The 22,301-nt window shown below is 32.3% G+C and overlaps 1 protein-coding gene across 1 annotated transcript in view; it reads right to left on the reverse strand.

Moving 5' to 3' along the window:
• LOC149478325 (pikachurin-like) overlaps nucleotides 1-22,301 on the reverse strand; it is a 171,247-nt gene that overhangs the window by 64,523 nt on the left and 84,423 nt on the right. Inside the window, exons 3-4 of the mRNA XM_089709472.1 lie at nucleotides 11,351-11,467; nucleotides 552-892 (exon numbers count right to left, since the gene is read on the reverse strand). Of these exons, the coding sequence (XP_089565598.1) occupies nucleotides 552-892; nucleotides 11,351-11,467 (458 nt within the window). The remainder of the gene's footprint in view (nucleotides 1-551; nucleotides 893-11,350; nucleotides 11,468-22,301) is intronic.

Below are 22,301 nucleotides of genomic sequence, written 5' to 3' on the forward strand. Positions count from 1 at the left end.
TCTAATTTTATTTTAAAATCTTGTTGTTAAAAATATGCGAAGATGTAACAAAACATGTACATAATAATAGAGACAGCAAAACGTATTTTTCTGGGAAGTATATGTATAAAAGAGCATGTTTCAACTTTGACCTATCGACTGCCATTTGCAGAATATAATTGAAAAGATCAGCGAGTACGGAGATATGATTAAAAGTAAACAAAAATTGACTCAGGCGATGTTCGTTACAAAAGTTCACACTGTGAATTCTCTGAAACCTGCGGTTGTGTATTTTACTTTATATCGGTGTTGATAAAATAACAATTTATAATCTGTATTCGCAGAAATAAAAATTGGCTCGTCACTATTACTTTTAAAGTACACTATTATATTATCTGTGCTTTTAATATTTATTCTTGATTCGTAGTTGCAAAATAAAATTTGGCTCGTCACTCTTACTTAAAAGAAATCTCTTTAACTAAAATCAATTTACACATCGTCTTAAAGGTACACACATTTGCTACAACCATTACTCTCTTTCAAATGCGCATAAAAACTTATAATGTACTTACTTTCTGTTCCAAGCTCGGTCCTAATGTAGTCACTTTTACTTTATCAAAATCACTAGACTTCTCCGATATAATATTCAAGTCGGCGTTACTGACGCCGTCTTCTATTAAACTTTTGAATCCATCTAGCTCTTTGCTCTTTTCGCCGGTGTAAGAGTAATTTTGTCTTCTGTCTTCTTTATGTATTGGTGTATGTGTTGTTAGTCTTTCGATATGTCTATCGTTAATATTACTTATTCTATTGGACGGCGCCAGCTCTAGCTCCGCAGAAAATGAGACGTCTTTCTGATAGAGGACATCTTCTTTGACGTCGGCGGCTTCCGTCGCCTTTGTTGCATTGATTTCTGTTAACAAGAGAGCTATTTATAATGCTTGTGATTGGCAAGATAATGTTAACGTTTCTTCTTATTAAGCTGCTAAGTTATATCAATTTAAATACTTGTTATGTGTGAGAAATAAAATCTTGGTTTAATCGATAGTAAAGTGCTAATGATATCTATGACACGTAAAAAGATCTTTATTTTATTTTCTTAGTATCAATATTTTTTGTTCGTGTTAAAAGTCGAAAGTAAACATTAAAGGAATATCTCGAAAATACACACGAGCGCACTTGTATAATATTTAGAATCGGCTACATTTAACATTTTGTAGAAACATAAATTTTATCTCTGGCAATAATTGTTTCTCGGAACAAAATTTTCCAGCTCTTTTCTTTGATATTCATCTTTGAATATGCTCAACTGTTGCTCTAACTTTTCACGGGAAGGTTTTAATCTACGCAATTTAGATACGCGAATCAAAGCGACACATCTGTTGAAAGGTGAATGTGAAGCTGCATTTTGATAGTTAGGGTTGTCAAAAGTACAATTTTCGTTAGAAAAAATTCATGAATTTCTAACCTAGTAAGGCTAGAACTATAGAATAATTTATTGTGAACTTCAGAATTCATTATGATTTTTAAGTAAAAGGCATTTAAAATAAAAAGATAGTAGATTGGATAAAAATGCGGTATATAGCGTGTTGAAAATAACATGAAATGGAATAGTAATTACAGTACAGTATTGATTAATGGCATATGCTATCTATATATTAAAAATAATTTGGAAAATCCAAAAGTGCACGCCTCATAATTTTTTTTTAATAAATATTTATTAATTATTATTTTTGTTTATTTAATAACAATTAAACCACATCGAATCAGACCCTGAAAAATGAAAGGGTTCTATTCCTGAGCATACTCAAGCGTAAGAGAAAAAAAAAGACTCGATTAGTAAAGTATTTCGGTCGCTATCGTGTTAACAAGAAAAAGGATCCGCACATACAGACACACGGACGTCCAAGACAGAACTTTTTTAAACTGTTTTTTAACTAGTTTAAATAACAAAAATGACATCAAAAATATCATGAACGTTAAAAATAGTGTTTTTTCTTAATATGTGTGTGTATGTATTATCTTACAAGTGCAATGTATGATACATAAAGACATTTTAAGTTTGAAAAATCAGATGTTTTGCGCGAAGTGACAGTAGTACCCACCTCAACGCTTCGCTTATGAGGCGTGCAATTTAACATGGCGACTGTTGAATCAAGTAATCATTTGAAATATTATTGGTGATTATTAAATGTCAAGGACCTTTCCACGACATAACATAGGTAAGTAGTACAGAAATCTCGATAAAATATTGCTGAATTAGACTTGTTCAGACATTAAAATGCAACCTAAGATAATGTCAAAAATAACTAGATTGTGAGCTTTAGGTATACAGTTAAAAATCACGAATTAAAAGACAGCGGAACACAAAAACTACAGATAGAAGAAAAGCACAACTAAAACTTTTTTTAAAAATATTTGTTTAAGCACCACCATTATTATCAGTATAAATATTAAATTATGTTGCTGCTTTACACACTACCATGAATGTAACCATAGTCCCTGAAACCTGCTGGTGTAGTCTCGACACATTAATCGACATCGATCTCGACCGAAAACGGTCGGTAACTAACGATATTCAGTAACTATAGTATGGACCTAAAAAATTTAGTGTTGTTTTTCCAAGAAATTTACCCTGATATTATGGAATATATAGTAAATTAAAATTAGTTACATAAATTTTTCGCATTATTACAAATACAATTGCATATGAAAAAAGCACATGTTATGCATAAAAAACATGGCAGTTAATTTAATTTTAATCAAATTCGATATTTTTTTATATCAATCGTTTAATTAATGTTCTATTTATTACATATTCATGGAATCCAAAATTCCATGTATGGCAATCTCCTTATTTACTTTTTTGACATTTGACATCAATCAATCAAAATAATATTTCTATCAAAATAAATATAATTTTTGTGTTTTCAAGAGGATAATTTTTAATTATGTTCTTAAAAATCCTATAAATCTATGGGATAACAAATATCCTAAGAAAACATCAATCTGCGTTATGTTTTTATATAGTTAAAGCTATTAGTTTTAGATTACTAATATTTTGTTATTTGTGAAGTGCAATAAAATTCTAATCAAAAGACTCTAAAAGCTCTACAAGATAATTCTGCTCAATTCGAAGCCTTTCGAGAAATCTTTAAGACATTATAGAAACGGACGGAACTAAAACTAAGGACGGAACGGATAATTTGTATCACTTGTATTTTTAGCTTGTATTATTACATATATTATATTATGTGCATCATTGTATATTTTATTACAGTTAATAAGCAAAGGATGAATATATGCAATTGATTTAGCGGTTCACGGGTAATTATTTATGTGTTAAATATAAATATTTATCTATAAATTTTATAATTTACAGATGAACAAGTTACTAGAATTATGTTGATGAGAGATGATGGTTTTGAGCCAAATTTTCAACTACGCTATTATAAACTGTTAAATTAAATTTTTCTAATAAATTTTTTTCTTAATTCGATCGTTTTTTATTTGTATTCATCTGTATAATTTTATTATCCTAGAAGTTCAGAAAGAAATTAATCGAATATGAATGCAATAATTTAGGCTGAATAAATACAGACAGCAGTACACTACATATTTTAATATTTATTTAATATAATTTATGAGGCTTCTTAACATTTTCAATAAAATTTTGAAACCATCTTAAAAATAAAACATTATTTGTTTATTTTATTTTAATTGCAATAACTTTAAATAAGAGAAAACAATATTGCGTTAAATCATGTAGCACCGGAAGTTTGAAATATCTTTTTTATTATAAAATTATAATCCATACTTACTAATATTATAAATGCGAAAGTAACTCTGTCTGTCTGTTACTCAATCACGCCTTAACTACTGAACCAATTTGCATGAAATTTGGTATAGAGATATTTGGATACCCGAGAAAGGACATAGGCTACTTTTTACCCCGGGACATAGGATAGGTTTTATCCCGAAAATCCCACGGGAACGGGAACTATGCGGGTTTTTCTTTGACTGCGCGGGCGAAGCCGCGGGCGGAAAGCTAGTAATCTATAATTTTTCCGACATTATCAACCGTATCTACAAATCCACACAAACCGTAAGGCCCTTCTCCCATTACGATACTTCTAGAATACGATACTCGAGTAGAATACTAGTTAGATATTTGCTCGCTACCCGATGCTCACATATTATGCGACTGAAAAATGACTAAATTCATCATTATTGTGCCTCGTTTTTGTAGACGGACGCTATGTCGAGCGATTCCAGTGACGACGTAAAAGTAGGAAGTAGGTACTGCAGGATTCATCCATATAATGAAAGAAACATAAATTGTAGTTTTTATAGTCGCACGAGAACTACAACATGATGATAAGAATTTTTTATCTTTCTACCGAAGAGATACGCGCGAAACGCGACGCAAAAGCGACCAATTAAACTAGTCGCGGACGTGTAGGATACCGATAGCGTAATGGGAGAAGGGCCTTCGAAATCTTGTCGAGATCAAACGTCGGTATCATAACGATTGACAATGTCAAAGAATAATTTGTTTTGACAATATTCGAATGTGTTGCAAAGAAATGATTTTCCAAATCCATGAAATCTATATTTTATTTATTTTTCATATATCTACGGAATTGAAATAATGATGTTATTAATTTAGATAAAAATGCATTGCTACACGGCTATTATTATATACATATTTTGACGCATAACGGAAAGTTTTGTGAAGAATAAAAATTATAAACAAATATGTATCCATTGTATACTTCCATCAAATTGGGGAGAGGTATTAAACGACATCATTTTCATTGCTGAAGACGGGACTATAAATTAGTTATCGGTAATTACCGACTAATTTGTACAGACTAGGGCATACATACCAATTGCGTGATTATAGATGTCACAGATGTCACATAGCGTCGACTATTTTGGTCGTAGTTGTCCAAACAAATAAATTATAATAAAAATTCAACCCTGTCTTTAATGAATATACTAGACGCGTTGGTTTCGTTATTTCTTAAACTTTATTTCAGTCTCGCTTCGATCGTAATTCATACTATCCCATTAAGTTTACGACTCCAAGTTTTGTTTCGAGTAGGTACATAAGACGCCTGTTTGCGGTTTCTTATATTATAGTCTATTTGCATATATTGCGTCGTAAAAAATTTAAGTGTCGACTTTATAGACACCTGAATAAATAATTTACTACGTTCTGTGATATAAATTTAAAAGATTGAAAATAAACATGATTGTATGACTTCAGTATAAAATTGGAAAATCAGAAGTGCACGAATCATAATGCTCATTTCTTCGACGAAAAGAAGAATATTATTTTAGTTTTTAATATCTAACTATTAAACAATGCTAAATCATATCACCATTTTCAATACCAATCTCATCATAGTAGATCTAGCTAGTAAAAATAATACGTTTAAATTAATTAAGTTACACAAGCTATCGTGTTTCAACCGAAAAAAAGTGTTGATTGACGGGAATTTTCTTTTTATATTTCTACATTTCTTTACAGTTTATTTATGTTACAATCACGTTTTACCAGTGACAGTATTAATATCAATAAAATAACCTAAAAATGATGTGCTTATTTAGCATATTACGTGTACCTACTATCAATCGTGTTCTTAATTAAATAGTTGCGGAACCGAGGCCAAACAAATTTTTTGATCGCTGAGCACTCTTGCTTCGCATTATGAGTCGTGCAATAAATTTCCATGTTAAACGGATTGTTTGAGAGAATTAAAGAAGGAAATTGTGAATTCTTGGAATACCGAGTGTAGGTTCACGGTAAGTAGATTAAGACCTTTCTCGTAGATAATCCCCATTCCAGGAATTTATTTAATCCTGAAGATCTTGATTGACTGATAACATTTTAAATATCTACTGATTACTGATTTTCTTATCGACAATTTAAGTTTCTATTTTATATTTTCTTTTATATGTACGATACAAGAAATATTTTTTATCCAAATAATATTATCATGCTAATTTTAATCAGGTTAGGCCTTTTAAACTGCCGTCTATAAATAAAGATGAGGTAATTATCTAAACGACAAGAATAAACCTTCTTTTTTATCTTTCTATTTACAGACACAGACTAAATTAAAATTTCCCATTTTAATCTCACAAATATAAATACAAATTTTCCATTCAAATCAATACCAAAGAACCACATTGTTTCATTTACAAATAACAGGGGAATATCTAAACAAATATTGCAATGAATGGAAACCGAGCTTCGTTAAATAAACGAAAAAGTAAATGAAAAAAAGTATATTTGAGTAAAGTCTAGCGCGCTTTGCAATTTATTACTTGTATCTGATACTTGTTAACATGCAAATATTATTTGAAATGATTGCAAAATATTTAATTTTGCTTTGAAGGTAGCAAGCTAATTATGAAAGAAAAAAGTAACAAATTGTATCGAGTTATGATAGTAATCTGTATTCATATCAAAGTAAACTTGATCATATGATATTAAACCTGAATTTATATTTTTGGTTTTATGGCATTCAAATGCTTTATAAATATAAATTTATAAAGAATAGAAATTATAAAGCATTTGAATGCCATAAAACCAAAAATATAAATTCAACAAAAAAGGTCGTGTTCCATCGTTACAATATTGTATTCACTGAAAAGTGCTTCATATTGGTTGAAATGGTTGTTAATCATCTCAATAGATGGCGCGCGGTGTGTCCCTTCAGACACATAAAACTGAAAGAATAGAATAAATTCGATTGCTCTGGCGGGTCACGAGTGGCTGAGTTGGTCAGGCATCCGCCCCGGAATGGCGCGAAGGATGCGGGTTCGAGTCCCGCCTCGTGATCGAATTTTTTCTATTCTTTATAAATTGATATTAAACCTGTTTCAAAATACTTCAGTCTCAAAGTGAACTTATTTATTGTACACTTCTATTTAAATTGGCACACTCGCATATAAATACTGAGTATATGTGTGTGGTGTAAACACACTCGGATAATATAATATTTGTTTATACGTATACATTTACATTTGTAGGACGCTATAAAATAAGCATAATTATGAAGATTTGCTTTTGAAAACATAACTTTGAAACAATCAGGGGATTGTAATGACTGTTATGTTTATTTAAACATCTAAAAACAATCAAAATAACTGGATCTTCCTTTTTTCATTCTTTGTAATCTGTTCTCTACATTTCTGTCTAAATAAACTGTCCTTCTTCTAATTCAATCATGCCATACAAACGACTACCAATTCCATTGAATCCCGCAAATCACAAACTTGACGAGGAACTTTCGAAAACTCTTCATAATCGCTATGCAGCCATCGACTTAAGGCCAGTGCATACAATCAGCACGTTTTGTACGGAACACTCGTTTGGCAGCGCGAGGAATTCAAGTGTCATTATCGTTGAAATGGCAGTTAAGAAACACAGGAATTCAGTTTTGCTATAGTGCACAACTGGGTTTAACTAGGTGTCGTTTTTAACTGGGCTGTGGAAGTGGAAGTTTGGTTTTTATGACGAAGTTAATTATGAATAATTGACTATTTAGTTTTTTTGGATTTTGGAAATAGAGCTCTACGATCAAGAGATTCTGAACCCAAACATAATATCTCAGCTCAACGGAGCAAAATTTACAGTATTTGCAGTTGATATAATATTCTGCGCAGATTCTTTCGAAAATAAAAGTAGCGATACATTTAATGATAGTCAATAAAAGTTAGCTCAAGTCATACATTTTATGACGTTTAATTTATAAAACATACTTTATACTTATCTATTAACTTTCACATGAAATAAAAAGCTGTTATTTGAACCTTTTTATGTTTAAATGTTCTTCATGCTAATCTTATTACAACATCCTTCAGTCTATATTTAAACTAACCGGAACAGAAATTCCTATTATAATAGTGAATTCAATCGTTCTCATTCTTCAACAGCAATAAACGGAATTCCTTAAGAATATTCAATACTCTATCGTGAACGTATAGACGCGAAGCGGTTTCAAAGAAACTCAATTTAATGAGCGCCTATTGAATTATTATTTCATGGTTTATTTATTTGTGAAATAGAATGTAAGTTCCACAAGTTTCCCGTATCCAACAAGATTAAGGTTCTGAGAATATAATTACTATAATATAATACAGAAAATAGTAGAATTGATATTAATAGGTAGTATAGAGGGTATTTTGGTGTACATGTATTGTCTATCTAATATATTATCTACCTATAATAACGTATGTAACGTTACATCTCTCTCTTTTGATTCTATATTAACCAATACGTTTCAAGGAATTCTAAGCTTATTACGCCCGTACATATATGTACGGCGGCGGCGTAATAAGCTCCATCAAATTTATCGTCATTATACAGGTAATTTTGATCCGACAGCAATTATACACAGCCCTTTTATTGAACTTATAGGTTTCATACATATTATTATGTCACACTAAGAGCAGGTTTATATGTAAGCTTTATGAAAAATAACACATCTGATAGTCTTTATTGCAGTGATTATCTTCCTATAAATCTCCTGTCACAATGTTTGTCCTCAATGTCCTAAACCACTTAACCGATTATAATAAAATTCGCACACCATGTGCAGTTCGATCCAACTTGAGAGATAGAATAGTTTAAACATGTAGGTACCACGGGCGAAGCCGGGGCGGACCGCTAGTTTCACTATAATTGTTTAGATAAACAGACGACGGACTTTGTGATTTTAAACGACAAATTATTACTGCATATCTTTATGACTAGTTAATTGTTACTATATAACTGTATCTCACTGTATACTTGTTGCGTTAGTTCCATTTCATAACAGTATTGCACACCAATTCCTTTCATCCCTATTTCCAACCAAAAAACAACCGAGAGCATCCCTGATTCTAAAAGCTCAACCATTTAGAACGGGCAAACACATCTGAAATTGTAAAAAGGCTCATGTAGAAAGGCTATTAATCACAACATCTGTAGACAACATTTATCATACAACTCTGTGCTTTTATTAATGTCGGACATTTTTCCAATACTCCGACAATTTAGGCTTTGGCGCAATCAATTTTGCCACTTGAAACCGTTGTGGGCATTAGATTGATGTTAGGTATCTGTTTATATTTTTCCCGCTAGTACTAATGATTGGGAAGATAAATTTTATTTTGTATCGGAGGATACATTGAGGAATAACAGCTGTTCAATAATAGGTAGTTTTTCTTCATCATACCATAACAGTTCCGTTGTATAAGTTAAGGTTGTTGTATTTGTATTTGTTTGCGAACATATTTAAATATTTCGTATTTAAGACAAATTAGTGGAGATCCAATATGTATGATTTATGCAAATATCATGGATACATTTAAGGGAGGATTATGGCTTTAAAATAATATCAGACCAATATATATATAACGAGATATTTTTCAGTGGAAATAAATATACATAATAGTGAAGACGGAATATGGTATACCTGTTTAAGTCATCCCAAACAAATAAAGTATAAACCACCTACAGTTAATACATTGGTCCTCTAGACAACAATTATTCAAATTCTAAATATCTTTTCCGTAGCGATTAATTCACCCCTTCATTTATCAAACCGCATCTGCTACATTATAACGTCGTAGCACTCGTAGCAATCGCGTAGCACGTAGCCGGCAGTGTAGCCACAGTTCTACGTGCCGTCTTGTAAGTTACGAACACTACTTCATGTAATGTGAACTGATGTTTGGAAGTGCTTTATTTGTCGTACAAATGAGATATGTATGTAGCTAGTTTATATATATAAATGAAACCCGTTTTCCTTCGTCACGGCATCACGCGTGAACGGGTGGAACGATTTCGATAATTATTTTTTTATTACATATACTATATTCTTTGAAGTACGAGGATGAATCTTATGTAGAGAAAACTTAAATATGTATCACGGGCGAAGCCGGGGCGGACACTAGTATGTAATAATTTTAAAGACGATTACGTGTGTGTAATAAACGTGGAATGAACGCTTCATTTTTTATTTTGTTTATTGCACGCCTCATAAGCGAAGCGTTGAGGTGGGTACTACTGTCACTTCGCGCAAAACATCTGAATTTTCAAACTTAAAATGTCTTTATGTATCATACATTGCACTTGTAAGATAATACATACACACACATATTAATAAAAAACACTATTTTTAACATTCATGATATTTTTGATGTCATTTTTGTTATTTAAACTAGTTAAAAAACAGTTTAAAAAAGTTCTGTCTTGGACGTCCGTGTGTCTGTATGTGCGGAGGATTTTCTTGTTAACACGATAGCGACCGAAATACTTTACTAATCGAGTCTTTTTTTTTCTCTTACGCTTGAGTATGCTCAGGAATAGAACCCTTTCATTTTTCAGGGTCTGATTCGATGTGGTTAAATTGTTATTAAATAAACAAAAATAATAATTAATTATTAAAAAAAAATTATGAGGCGTGCACTTTTGGATTTTCCAAATTATTTAATTTTATAGTATAAATAATATGGTTATTGCTCAAGATAAACAGCCCTGTTACAGACAAATTGTTACATAGTTATTAACTAGAATAATAAAAATAACTATATTATTCTGTATTAAAAGATAAGAAGAATAAAGCGTAGGAATTTGTGTTACTTACTTCTTTACTAATGAGCCTAATTACTTAGGTACTGCTAATAGCAAATCACTTAGCGCTAATCTTCCAAGTTTACAAAAGTTACTACTAAGCTAGTATAGAACTAATGTTAATTAACATAAGTATTTAATTAAATTTAAGCCTAATGTAAGGATTTAGGGTTCGTATAAGGGATATATCATTTAGTTTTCTATCGATCACGAGGCTTAGTTAAAAGAACTTGTTATTGTTTGACCTGTTCTGAATTAATACATTTACACATTGTAGTTTTAGTTTGTGTGAAGTTGATTTTACAAAAACAAATTAGCATAATCAATCCATCAATTATTTAAAACTATGAAATACTACGTGGTTTTTAATAGATAGAGTGATTCTCGACGAAGGTATATAATTTATTGGGTTTTAAACAAAGCGGGGCAAGCCGCAGGCTACTACAGGTATTGTAATGATGATGTATTGAAACCTGTTGTAATTTTAATGTAAGTATTACTATTTTTTAAATACATTTTATACTAATAATTTTACCATTAACTCTAGTAACTGCTTTACTTTCCTAGACTATAAATCGTACCATATTTGTTACCTCAATAGAAATAGAATCTTTATTGAAAAAGTTTTAAAATAATGCAGTTTATATTTGGGGAAATTAAAGCCTTTTAGTTCAAAACTGTGACAACAAATATAATATATCAATAAAAGAAAACCACACGTATCGCCAAACAACTCACCTAAACAGCCGTAGCCGTCGACATGCAACACGTAGCCCGGGCCGCAGCCGCACTCGTATGTCCCGTCGTGCAGCTCGCGACACAGCTGCTCGCAGGGGCTGCCTTCCCCGCACCGCCCTGGAATGTGGACTTTTGTTATGGGATATCTATACTATCACTACATAGTATAAAACAAAGTCGCTTTCTCTGTCCCTATGTCCCTATGTATGCTTAAATCTTTAAAACTACGCAACGGATTTTGATGCGGTTTTTTTTAATAGATAGAGTGATACAAGAGGAAGGTTTTTAGTACATATATAATTTATTATGTTTTAGACAAAGCGGGCGAAGCCGCGGGCGGAAAGCTAGTAATATTATAAAGCTGAAGAGTTTGTTTGTTTGAACGCGCTTATCTCAGGAAATACTGGTCCAATTTGAAAAATTATTTCGGTGTTACCGTGTTAGATAACCCATTCATCGAGGAAGGCTATAGGCTATATATCATCACACTGACCAACAGGAACGAAGCCACGCGGGTGAAACTGCGGAACGCAGCTAGTGTACTATAAGTTCAAATGAGAATTAGATCGATTCCACTCACACACATACTTATGATATACATAGGTGCATACATGATATGTTTATTAGAATTAAATAATTCATATGTTAAGGAATAACGTGAACGTAATATCTTATATATAAAAATGAATCGCAAAATGTGTTGGTAAGCGCATAACTCGAGAACGGCTGAACCGATTTCGATAATTATTTTTTTATTATATTCCTTGAAGTACGAGGATGGTTCTTATGTAGAGAAAACGTAAACATGTACCACGGGCGAAGCCGGGGCGGACCGCTAGTATATACATATTTATATATATTTATAATATTATATTTCTTTGTTTTTGTATTGTATAAAATTAGTTATTTTTACAATGTATCATTGCATTTTAGACATTGAATTAGCGCCAACGCGTACTCGTTCAACATTCCTTACAATCAGGGTTGCCTGGAAGAGAAATATACACTATCTAAGTTTGTTTGCCCTGGTAGGTATGTATGCACAATAAAGCATAAATAAATAAAAGCGTGTGTTTAATTTGATACAGTCGACTAATTACTGAATTCTAAGTAGGTAAATCGCAATTTACACACATATGGGTCGGTCATTGACGTCCCTATTTTTACATGGATCGCATTATTCTGTGCTATTTCGAGAAAATCAGCAAATACGCGAATATAGGTAGATTAAAATATTGTATGTAGGACCTAAATTATAAATTAAGTCGTAAAATATTCTTCAAATATACAACTTTAGCATAAACATGAAATACGCAAAAGAAGCCTAAAAGGTTGTTTCCATGTATAAATCCCGAAATAAAGTTATAAATATTTAGTCCATTTATGCTGATACGTTAAACAACACGATAAATATTCAGAATCTATAGTAACGCAAATAAAATCTAAAAATGAAATAGGCCAATGAATTCGCAAACAATTCCAAGTTTTCAAACGACATTTAATCGAACGGTGATAATAAACAACTGAATTTACCGATATATCGATTTTGATAAAAATACAATATGTCCGATGGTTTTTGCGCCGAAAATTGCTAAAGATTTTTCCTGCTAGTATGATTAATGGCACGGACTATAAAATTGTTCAAAGAGCGAACCGATATTTAGTTCAATATGGCTTTATATAAAAATGGTATGAAATAACCGATGAGATTTTTAAGCATATAAATTAATTGGTGTATGTAAAAATTAATGTAACTACACCAATTTTTATTAATAATAGCGTAAAGCTTTAATGATCTACTGTATATTAATAAACCTAGTTATTATGTTACAATAGAGATATTTCATAATGAACAAGGACTTTCAACGAACAATATCTCCCAGGCATATCGCTAGCTAGTCAAGACGTCATCAAATTAATAGACCCATTCCAATGGACCTGAGCTAGACGTCATTCAAGTAGGGACCGCAGACCTAACTACGAACTATCTGGGAACATTTGTCTTCATGTAAAATAATAGAGCTGTCGGAGTGACGTGGGGCGATTACGGTATGATATGAGGATTTCGGTTGTTTACTTTTTATGAGAATATTCTACGAGGATTGACAGCGATCCGTTGCTATGGCGACGTGGTTAACAAAAAAAATCCGTTATTATCATTTAGGTATGAACTATGAAATCCGCCCAAAACATTTGGAAAAAAGTAAAAACATTCTGCGCATTGTAATAAAGTATAGGTGACATCGCGGAATATGGACAGAACGCTTTAAAACACGAGATATAATATAGATAGTAGGTTATAGAATAAACGTTAATTTTATCCTTGTATAAAAGCAGTGACTCTGGTTTGCAAAGTACTTATTTAAGTAATACTTTACCCTGTTATTATTACGAAAGTGAAACTCCTTAGACGGCAATTCATTAATGAATAAACGGACGAGGTTTGAAAGTAAGAACCAACTAGTTAAATAAAATGTTTAACGTATTTCCTTATTAGATATCTACTTTGACCAATTTAAATTAAATGTAGATTGTTTAATATGATGACCATAATCATGAATATCATCGCTTGAGTATTAATACAAAATTATTCATTTACTCTATTACGAGAGCGTGTGTGCCGATCACACGTGTCAGAAGTGAAACTTCTTTGGCTAGATTTGAAGATACCAAAATCACCGCCTTACTCCATGACGTGAAGGTATTGCCATGACGCGACATTGAAATTTTGCTCTCAACGCGTCTACATAAGTTTCACTTCAAAAAGAAAAACAATTAAACACAAGGAGAAATAGAAAAAGAGCATTAAAAAGTTTCCCTTCTGCCACATGTCGGTAAACGTCATACGAGTGCAACTTGTACGTGTATAGGTACTGCAGAGCAATTTAACTTTCACTTGAACTACGTTTGACAGTCTTCTTGAAAAGCTTATGATTAAAGTGTACTGTCTCGTTGTGAGGTATAAAGATGCATTTTACGTCTATTTTACCGATAGATTATTATCTGTAGATATATTTCGTAATCAACCTACTAATAAATTAATAATATAATTTATACTTTGTATTGTTACTTCTTGATGGGACTGCATTTTAAAGTAATTTAAATTGTGTGTTTATATTACTCTAAATTAATAATACTCCAGATCGAGGTTATATTATAACTTTACAACTACGGTTTCGCCCCGTATTCAAAGCAAATTCCCATGGGATAGAGGTGTTTCACTTGGTAAAAAGAAGCATAATATGTTACTCTCTAGGTCTATATAGTTCTATGCAGAAATAATCAAAATATTACTCCGTTACTACTTGATAGAAAAAATAATAAGCAAACAGACAGAGGATGTGTTTAATAGATAAGGTTTTCAATGCTTAGTGTCCAGACTCTTAAGTCACCAGAGAAGCCAAAGTCTTAAGTGACCAGAGAAGTGATTTGAAAGTCCAATAATTCTACGCTCGTATAGTTTTACAATCGCAAAGTCCAAAATGACTAGAGCAATGACCTGAAAGTCTATACATAAAATGCCTAAGAACATTTGGCTACACTAAACCTTATTAGCACTATTTCTATCCGTATTAACTATTCACGCTAAGAACACACATCGCTCCTTGTCACGCGATACATTACGCCTTTGTTTTGTAGGCGATCCGTCTTCACCATGTGGCTAATTGTAAGGATAGTGTATTTCTCTAGGAAATTACATGTTTAATACAATCTGCATGACTTTGCTTGGTTGGAGAATAATTTTGTGAGAAAGGTTAGCAGGTACTGGTATTAACTCTGTGACTTCTCATTGCTTTAATTCCGGTTTCTTCGCGTATGTGAATAAACATATTTCATGACATCACAATCGTTAAAGTGCGATTCAATCACGTATGTAATTAGCATGACCGTGACCTCCATGTTAAGCTTTCGCAAAATCAAATACAATGATTAATTAATCTACTTATCTTTAAAAACATGTGTAACTTAAGTAAAAAGAAATCGAAATTTGTACTCGAGTACAACTCGAATTTGTAATCGAGAAGAAATTTTAAGATAATCTGAGGAGTTGCATAAACTACTGAGTGCTTTTAAAAGCTCGGTTTCAACCCGCTATTTGGTGCAAGGTATCGTAGGAATCGGATTTCGCTTTAGAGGTGTTCCAAAAGGGGTTTTTACGAAACACGTTTTCACATTTTAGTATTTGTTTTGTTGATTTTTGCGTTTTGCTTTCAATGAAAAAGGTTAAGTTGAGCAGAATATTATAACTTGTTTTTTCAAACGAGTTTTTCATATAAAAGTTTATTTAGAATTAACATAAAAGTATGAATAACTCTTTTATATTATGATTAGAAAGCGCAAAACTTGTTCTTAGACTTACTAGAAACATTAACTACACAACTAAACATTAACTAACTGTAAATTTGTAGTTGGAATTTTTTGCGCTGACCCAAAAACTTCTATAGATTAAATTATTCAGATTTAAAGAATTGTTTCGTGATTCTCAGAATTCTGCATAAATAAAAGGCAAAATTGGCTTTCAGGTAAGACATATACCTTAGCCGAATACTTCCATTACGGCTAGTTATAAATGTTTTTTCCAAAGTTCTTAAACTTTATATTATAATGATACCATCAAATTTATAGAATAAAATGAAGAATTACAAAGAGCAGAGAGATTTAAATAAAAGATAAGGTAGACAATCTTATCGGCACCATAAAAGTAAATGGCATTCGTCGCTTCCTGTGTTAACATTATATAAAACTTAAAAGAGATATTGATTAAAGATACGGGTCTCGTTATCGTATCCGTTAATTATTATTTTTGTAAATTATGCACCCTAAAACACTAAAGATAGACTTGAATGTTATGAAAAATAACTAGTTAAGTTATGAAACTCAAGTATCTATATATCAACATACAACTTAAACAAAATCTTATTGTATGTTTTATTTTACGCAAGTTACCTTTTAGCGCGATTTATTCATTTGAATTATTTATTCCCGACGTTTTGATCTTTACAGAAAGCGTGGTCGAGGGCAAACTGATGATGACATGTCTTAACGGTGCTACAAATCTATATGTTGTTGTTATTTATAGTACCTAACATCTACCATAGCGGTTTTAAAGGTGGACCTGTATAAAACAAAGGGTTAAAAACATACTGGATACATCGCGTTGAAAATCCATTAAAAATACATTTGTTATTTCTAAACTATTATCTAAAATCACTGACAAAATCAGTAGGTACTACAAGATTCAGATCTCGTCATCACTACAGTCTACATGCAATTAGCAATCCATCCGAAATCATCAAGCATTAATCACATAATTAGTATAATTAATACATGTTGACGTATTAATGTGTTAATTAGCTACAGGTTATAATTGGTGGATCCTAATCTTCAACGTGATTTACGTCGACTCATTTATCTGCATTATGTATGTTATGTTTGCTTTGAAGGAGATCAAATACGGTAAAATATATGTATTTCGTAGATTACGCGATTGCTAGATGAGAAATATTTGGTCGTTGTTATTATTAAGTACGTTATATTGTCTACTAGGATTGTTTTTTCTTTCATTGCTTTTGTTGCTCGATAGTTTATACATACATTTATATTTAAAACAAACATCTCAAACTTCCGTTGTTTTAGTCGTCGTAAAAAGATTATGAAAACAAAGTTTTGTATTATTATTATTTGCAATTTAAATAAATATATATATTAAAGATTATTTTTAATACAAGTAGGTTTATACATTTGTAGTATTAACTAATTATTCATACCACAAATAATTTATAATACTTTACTATTAAAATACAAAAAAATAGCAACAGACTTTATTTCTATTATGTACAATCTCGTCGGACATGATTATAATTCCCTTGAAAACGAACTACATATTTTATAGCCAAAATCATTTGGTAACAATTTATTTCCTCATATTCAGGTAGGTACCTTAATCTCCTGCATTGTTTGTTCTAATCAAATGTTTTCTTTTGCCATTTTTGCTTTAATTACATCCCCGTTTCCCCATCGTTTGTTACAATTCTTTGTACGATGTAATGGAATCACGATCATTGAATTACGTAGGTTGTTACGGTATGATCAAACGAGATTGGAGAAAAAACAGTGGGCCTTTTCGGAGCATCCCAACTAGTTGTTATAAGACATGTGGATGTCTCAATCTTTCTGTTGTAAATATTTTGCATTTGTTACGGAACCCGTCTAGTCAATAGGATAATCAGAACTAATTCCAATTTTACACATGCAATTTATTATTTATAAAATTAGGTAAGTTCTTACGTTACTAACACATATTGTTCTATAAAATAGAAACCAAACAAAAAAATTAAACTTGAACTATTTTTGTATGTGAATAGGTTTAAACGAAAACGTTAACTTCACAATATATTATTGTTACGATTTTTGTAATGTTTAAACATTCATGATATACTGGTAAAAGTACAGTATAACAGATCAGTAGCAGGTGGTGACAAATAAAAAACTTCGCGGTCTGACAGGAGACTAATCACCGACGTGCTTGTGGGGCGAATCGATCGATAAAACTGATGTGAAATGCATCTGCCCCATACTTTTCCGATCATGGGAGTTTCACACTTTTTCTATTTTTATAAATGATTCATTTTGATGAAGTTCATGTCCACGATCGCCGTAGTGTTTGAAACATAGTTTGAAACGTATTTGTCGGGATAAACAATGAATAAATCGCGTTTAAAATCCGTTAATAAGTAAATGAATAATTCTCGAGTAACAAAATATAAGAAGATAATATAATCATTGATTAACAATTTCCATAGGTATAGAACGAAATACCTCATTCTAAAATACGCTAAAATTGTCACCTGACTATACATTTGTACGTAACAAAGGTTTAAAATTACACACACGAATCAAAATGCCATTACGTAATTTACCGTATTTACCAAAGTCAAGCTTGTAAATCATTTCAACAATTAGGCACTGCCATGCGATAGGTACTAGTTTACGTGATTTCACAATTACCCACCCATTATTTTAGTAGTTACAGATATTTTTGACAGCTCACACACTATGGAAAAGGACTTTTTATCTGTTCTTTTCATCACGTTTGACTAGTCTTTCTCTGGTCGGACTGGTCCACTTTACAAGTGACCACTACCATAACAGAAAATCATTTTAATAAAGAAGTAGTTTATTTATGTTCCTATTGTTTTATTGATTGGTCAATGAAATTTGGCCGCCTTGTATTAACCACCCTTAGATTCCTCCGTCTTAGATTTCATTTGCAGTGGAGACAATAGACTTGGTCTTTCAGAAAACAAAGGATGACTTATCTCTAAAGACAATCAGTAAATGAAACGTGAAATACCCATAAGGAGATATGGAACAATACAATACCATTAGGTCACTTGCTTTTAATGACCTACCATATGAAAACTGACCTCTTCCTTGGTGTAGTGGTTGACGAATAAGCGTAGAAGCGAATTGACGACCGAGCGTAGTAGAGACGAAGAAAAAAAAATGTCTCGATCTGGCAGGAGACAGAAGGCTGATCACCTACTTTTACCTAAAGCAAATCGATCACTGAAATAGATTTATCCATAATGCCCCTTACCCTAATAGAGGACACGAGACTTCCTTCACTTATAAGAAAACCTAAAAAAATTGTCTACAATACGTCTAATTATTATATTATATTACTATTATCTTTGCTTGCTATAGTTATCCTGAATACGCCTGCTTATGGCGAGTAATGAAATCACACCGCTCACTGAATCAGGTAACACATTTAGGGTTGCCAGATGGCCGTGAAATCCGGGAAGTCTATAAATTGAGAACATAACAACGTGGTAATAAAGTTATGCACCAGGCTGTGAACAATTTTGATTTAACTGTTATAAGTTTCACACAAATTTTCTTGGTGACTTAATATCCTCAAGTAATAAATTTTCAACCATTCTTAATATCATCACACCATATAAAATATATCGTATTAGATACGTTTTGTCCTAATAGTACTTAATAGATACGACTCTTGTTACTATTCGGTTTAGTTTCAAGACACGATACTCGATAGTCTTTTTTGGCGCACGCATCCACACATTAATTTATGTTTTAGTACTTTTTAAAATCAACCTTGTATTATAATGTTATCGTTGATTAATTATTTGTATCTATTGAAATAAATACTTTATTTCTTTCAATGCCTTATACTTGATAATTATGTGTCCATTTTTAAACTAGCAGAACTCCAAGTATCCTAGCAATGTATCTGGCAACCCTAAGCACATTTAGTCTGTTATTACGGTACTGATCAAACGGAATTGGGTACAAAAAGATTGGCGAGGCACAGGCGTTCAAGGCTTTATGGTTCGATTGCTGTTTTAGCAATGTTTCGTTGAAATAAAAGACTGTAACGATTTATTCAGCTAATTTTGATTTTACGAAGTATCAGATTGGAACAACAATCATCCCATCAAAAACATCCTGTAAAAAACCCAAGTCTCGCAGCTCAGTCTTTCTACCGTCAAAAGTTGTGAGATCCATGTAATACCAAGTCGGTTAATCTATTTAGTGTCTACTTGAAGGACCTTCTGTCTTAAGTTATTACATAAGTTATTATCATGCCAATATTAAAAATCTTTAACGTTTTAAACAAATAGATCGACTTGGACATCGCTTGATTTGATTATTAGTATGTTTCACACTACACAGCACGACGGGCCAGCGACCAACAGGAACGAGAGTTTCAATCGCGTGAGGCGCGAGAGACTAAAGAATCTAATATAATATTGTAATATTCATTTTGTTTTCATGCGATGTCCAAGTCGATCTATTTGTTTAAAACGTTAAATATTTTTAATATTGGCATGATAATAACTTATGTAATAACTTAAGACAGAAGGTCCTTCAAGTAGACACTAAATAGATTAACCGACTTGGTATTAAATGGATCTCACAACTTTTGACGGTAGAAAGACTGAGCTGCGAGACTTGGGTTTTTTACAGGATGTTTTTGATGGGATCTCACTTCTTTTTGTAGAGCCTTTCTTTTTGATACCATCTACTTCTAACGAATTTTGTTAAAGGTCTTATGATATTTTCTTATTTTTATATGTAGTCTTCCTCTTTTTCTTTTCCGGTACTACTTCTTGAGCTTCAGCCACAGTTTTTCTCAAAGCCTACTCCCTGTCTCTATGGGCTTTTCTCGGAGGCTTTGATGTCTCAATTTTTGACAAGTCTGGGTATACGGACAATCCGGTGTGGGCATGGATGGTCATTCACATACAGTATTTCCGAATCCATTGCGACTACTAGTACTGGTAGATATGCAAGATGTAAGAATACAATTAATACTTAAACGTAACTTTGGTCTCGTTATTTCGACCGACACTGTTAAGTAATTATATTTGAAGACTAAGGTATTTATGTAAGTTCCTTAAAATTAACCAAACAACATCCCAATCGTAAGCAAATAATATCAGTAAACTAATGAGCAAGCCTTTTAGTCGTAAATGTAATTTATCAATCGAAATTATAAATGAAATTCGCAAACAAATAGGTTAGGTTTCGAGGCACATCCGAACAGCATGAGGGCGCTCGCACGTATGCGTGCGGCTGCCGCTCGCTCGAAGGCATTCACATTTCATTGTTCTGTCATTTTGGCGTATATTTTGCTTGTCAGTCATAGAGTAAAATAGAGGCCAGTCTGTCTGTAAGGAGGCTAGTCGCGCCAACAATTTATATATAACAGATTTAAATTATAATAGTTATATTGTTTTATTAGATTTTCGTACTTCAAGACATGTCCAATCATGTGTTTTTCATTACGTCGACCATTTTACAAGTAATAATGTTGTTCAGTTTCATGGGCTAAACACACCCTTACCCACCCTATACCCCCTCCCTTGCCTCATATGGTAGGTACCTATCTACACCTATTAAATTTATAACCACCACCAACCACCAACTGCATAAATAACTTTGTAATCCCATATATTTATATGGGATTACAAAGTTATTGATGCAGTTGGTGTATTTGGAAAACTGGACCGAAATTACAAAATATTTAAGTTTTCCCATGATTAAGACACTAAACTCTATATGTATTCCAAATATGAAGCTTCTAAGTCTGCTAGAAGTGCCTTGGACTTTTGATGATCGGTGAGTCAGTGAGTGACAAAATTTAGAAACTTTAACAAGTTGTCATTCTTAAACTACTGGTTCAAATTGACTGAAATTTTAAATATTCCGTGTTTATACAATGCCGGATTAGTTACTGAAGATTCAGGTTTCTTGCTTTATCCACAACCGAATTATAGGGGGTCGAAAAAGGCCCGAATTGCTTCGAGAAAAGGATGGTACGGCCGTGCCGCTTTTTTAGGGTTCCGTAGCCAAAATGGCAAAAACGGAACCCTTATAGTTTCGTCATGTCCGTCTGTCCGTCTGTCCGTCTGTCCGTCTGTCACAGCCGATTTACTCGGAAACTATAAGTACTACAGTGATGAAATTTGATGGGAATATGTGTTGTATGAACCGCTACAAAAATATGACACTAAATAGTAAAAAAAAGAATTGGGGGTGGGGCCCCCCATACATGTAACTGAGGGATGAAATTTTTTTTTTCGATGTACATACCCGTGTGGGGTATCAATGGAAAGGTCTTTTAAAATGATATAAAGTTTTCTAAAAAACATTTTTCTTAAAGTGAACGGTTTTTGAGATATCAGCTCTCAAAGTCGTAAAAAGTATGTCCCCCCCCCTCTATTTTTATAACTACGGGGTATAAAATTCTAAAAAAAATAGAGGTGATGCATGCTAATTAACTCTTTCAACGATTTTTGGTTTGATCAAAGTATCTCTTATAGTTTTTGAGATAGGTTGATTTAACTGTAATTTATTATATTTGCTGCTACGGAACCCTTTGTGCGCGAGCCCGACTCGCACTTGGCCGGTTTTTTTTGCT

This window comes from Colias philodice, chromosome 22, assembly GCF_061535455.1.
Source record: "Colias philodice isolate Cphi_HAF_F1 chromosome 22, ilColPhil1 Martin Lab GWU primary, whole genome shotgun sequence".
In the NCBI taxonomy this organism is placed as follows: Eukaryota; Metazoa; Arthropoda; class Insecta; order Lepidoptera; family Pieridae; genus Colias; species Colias philodice.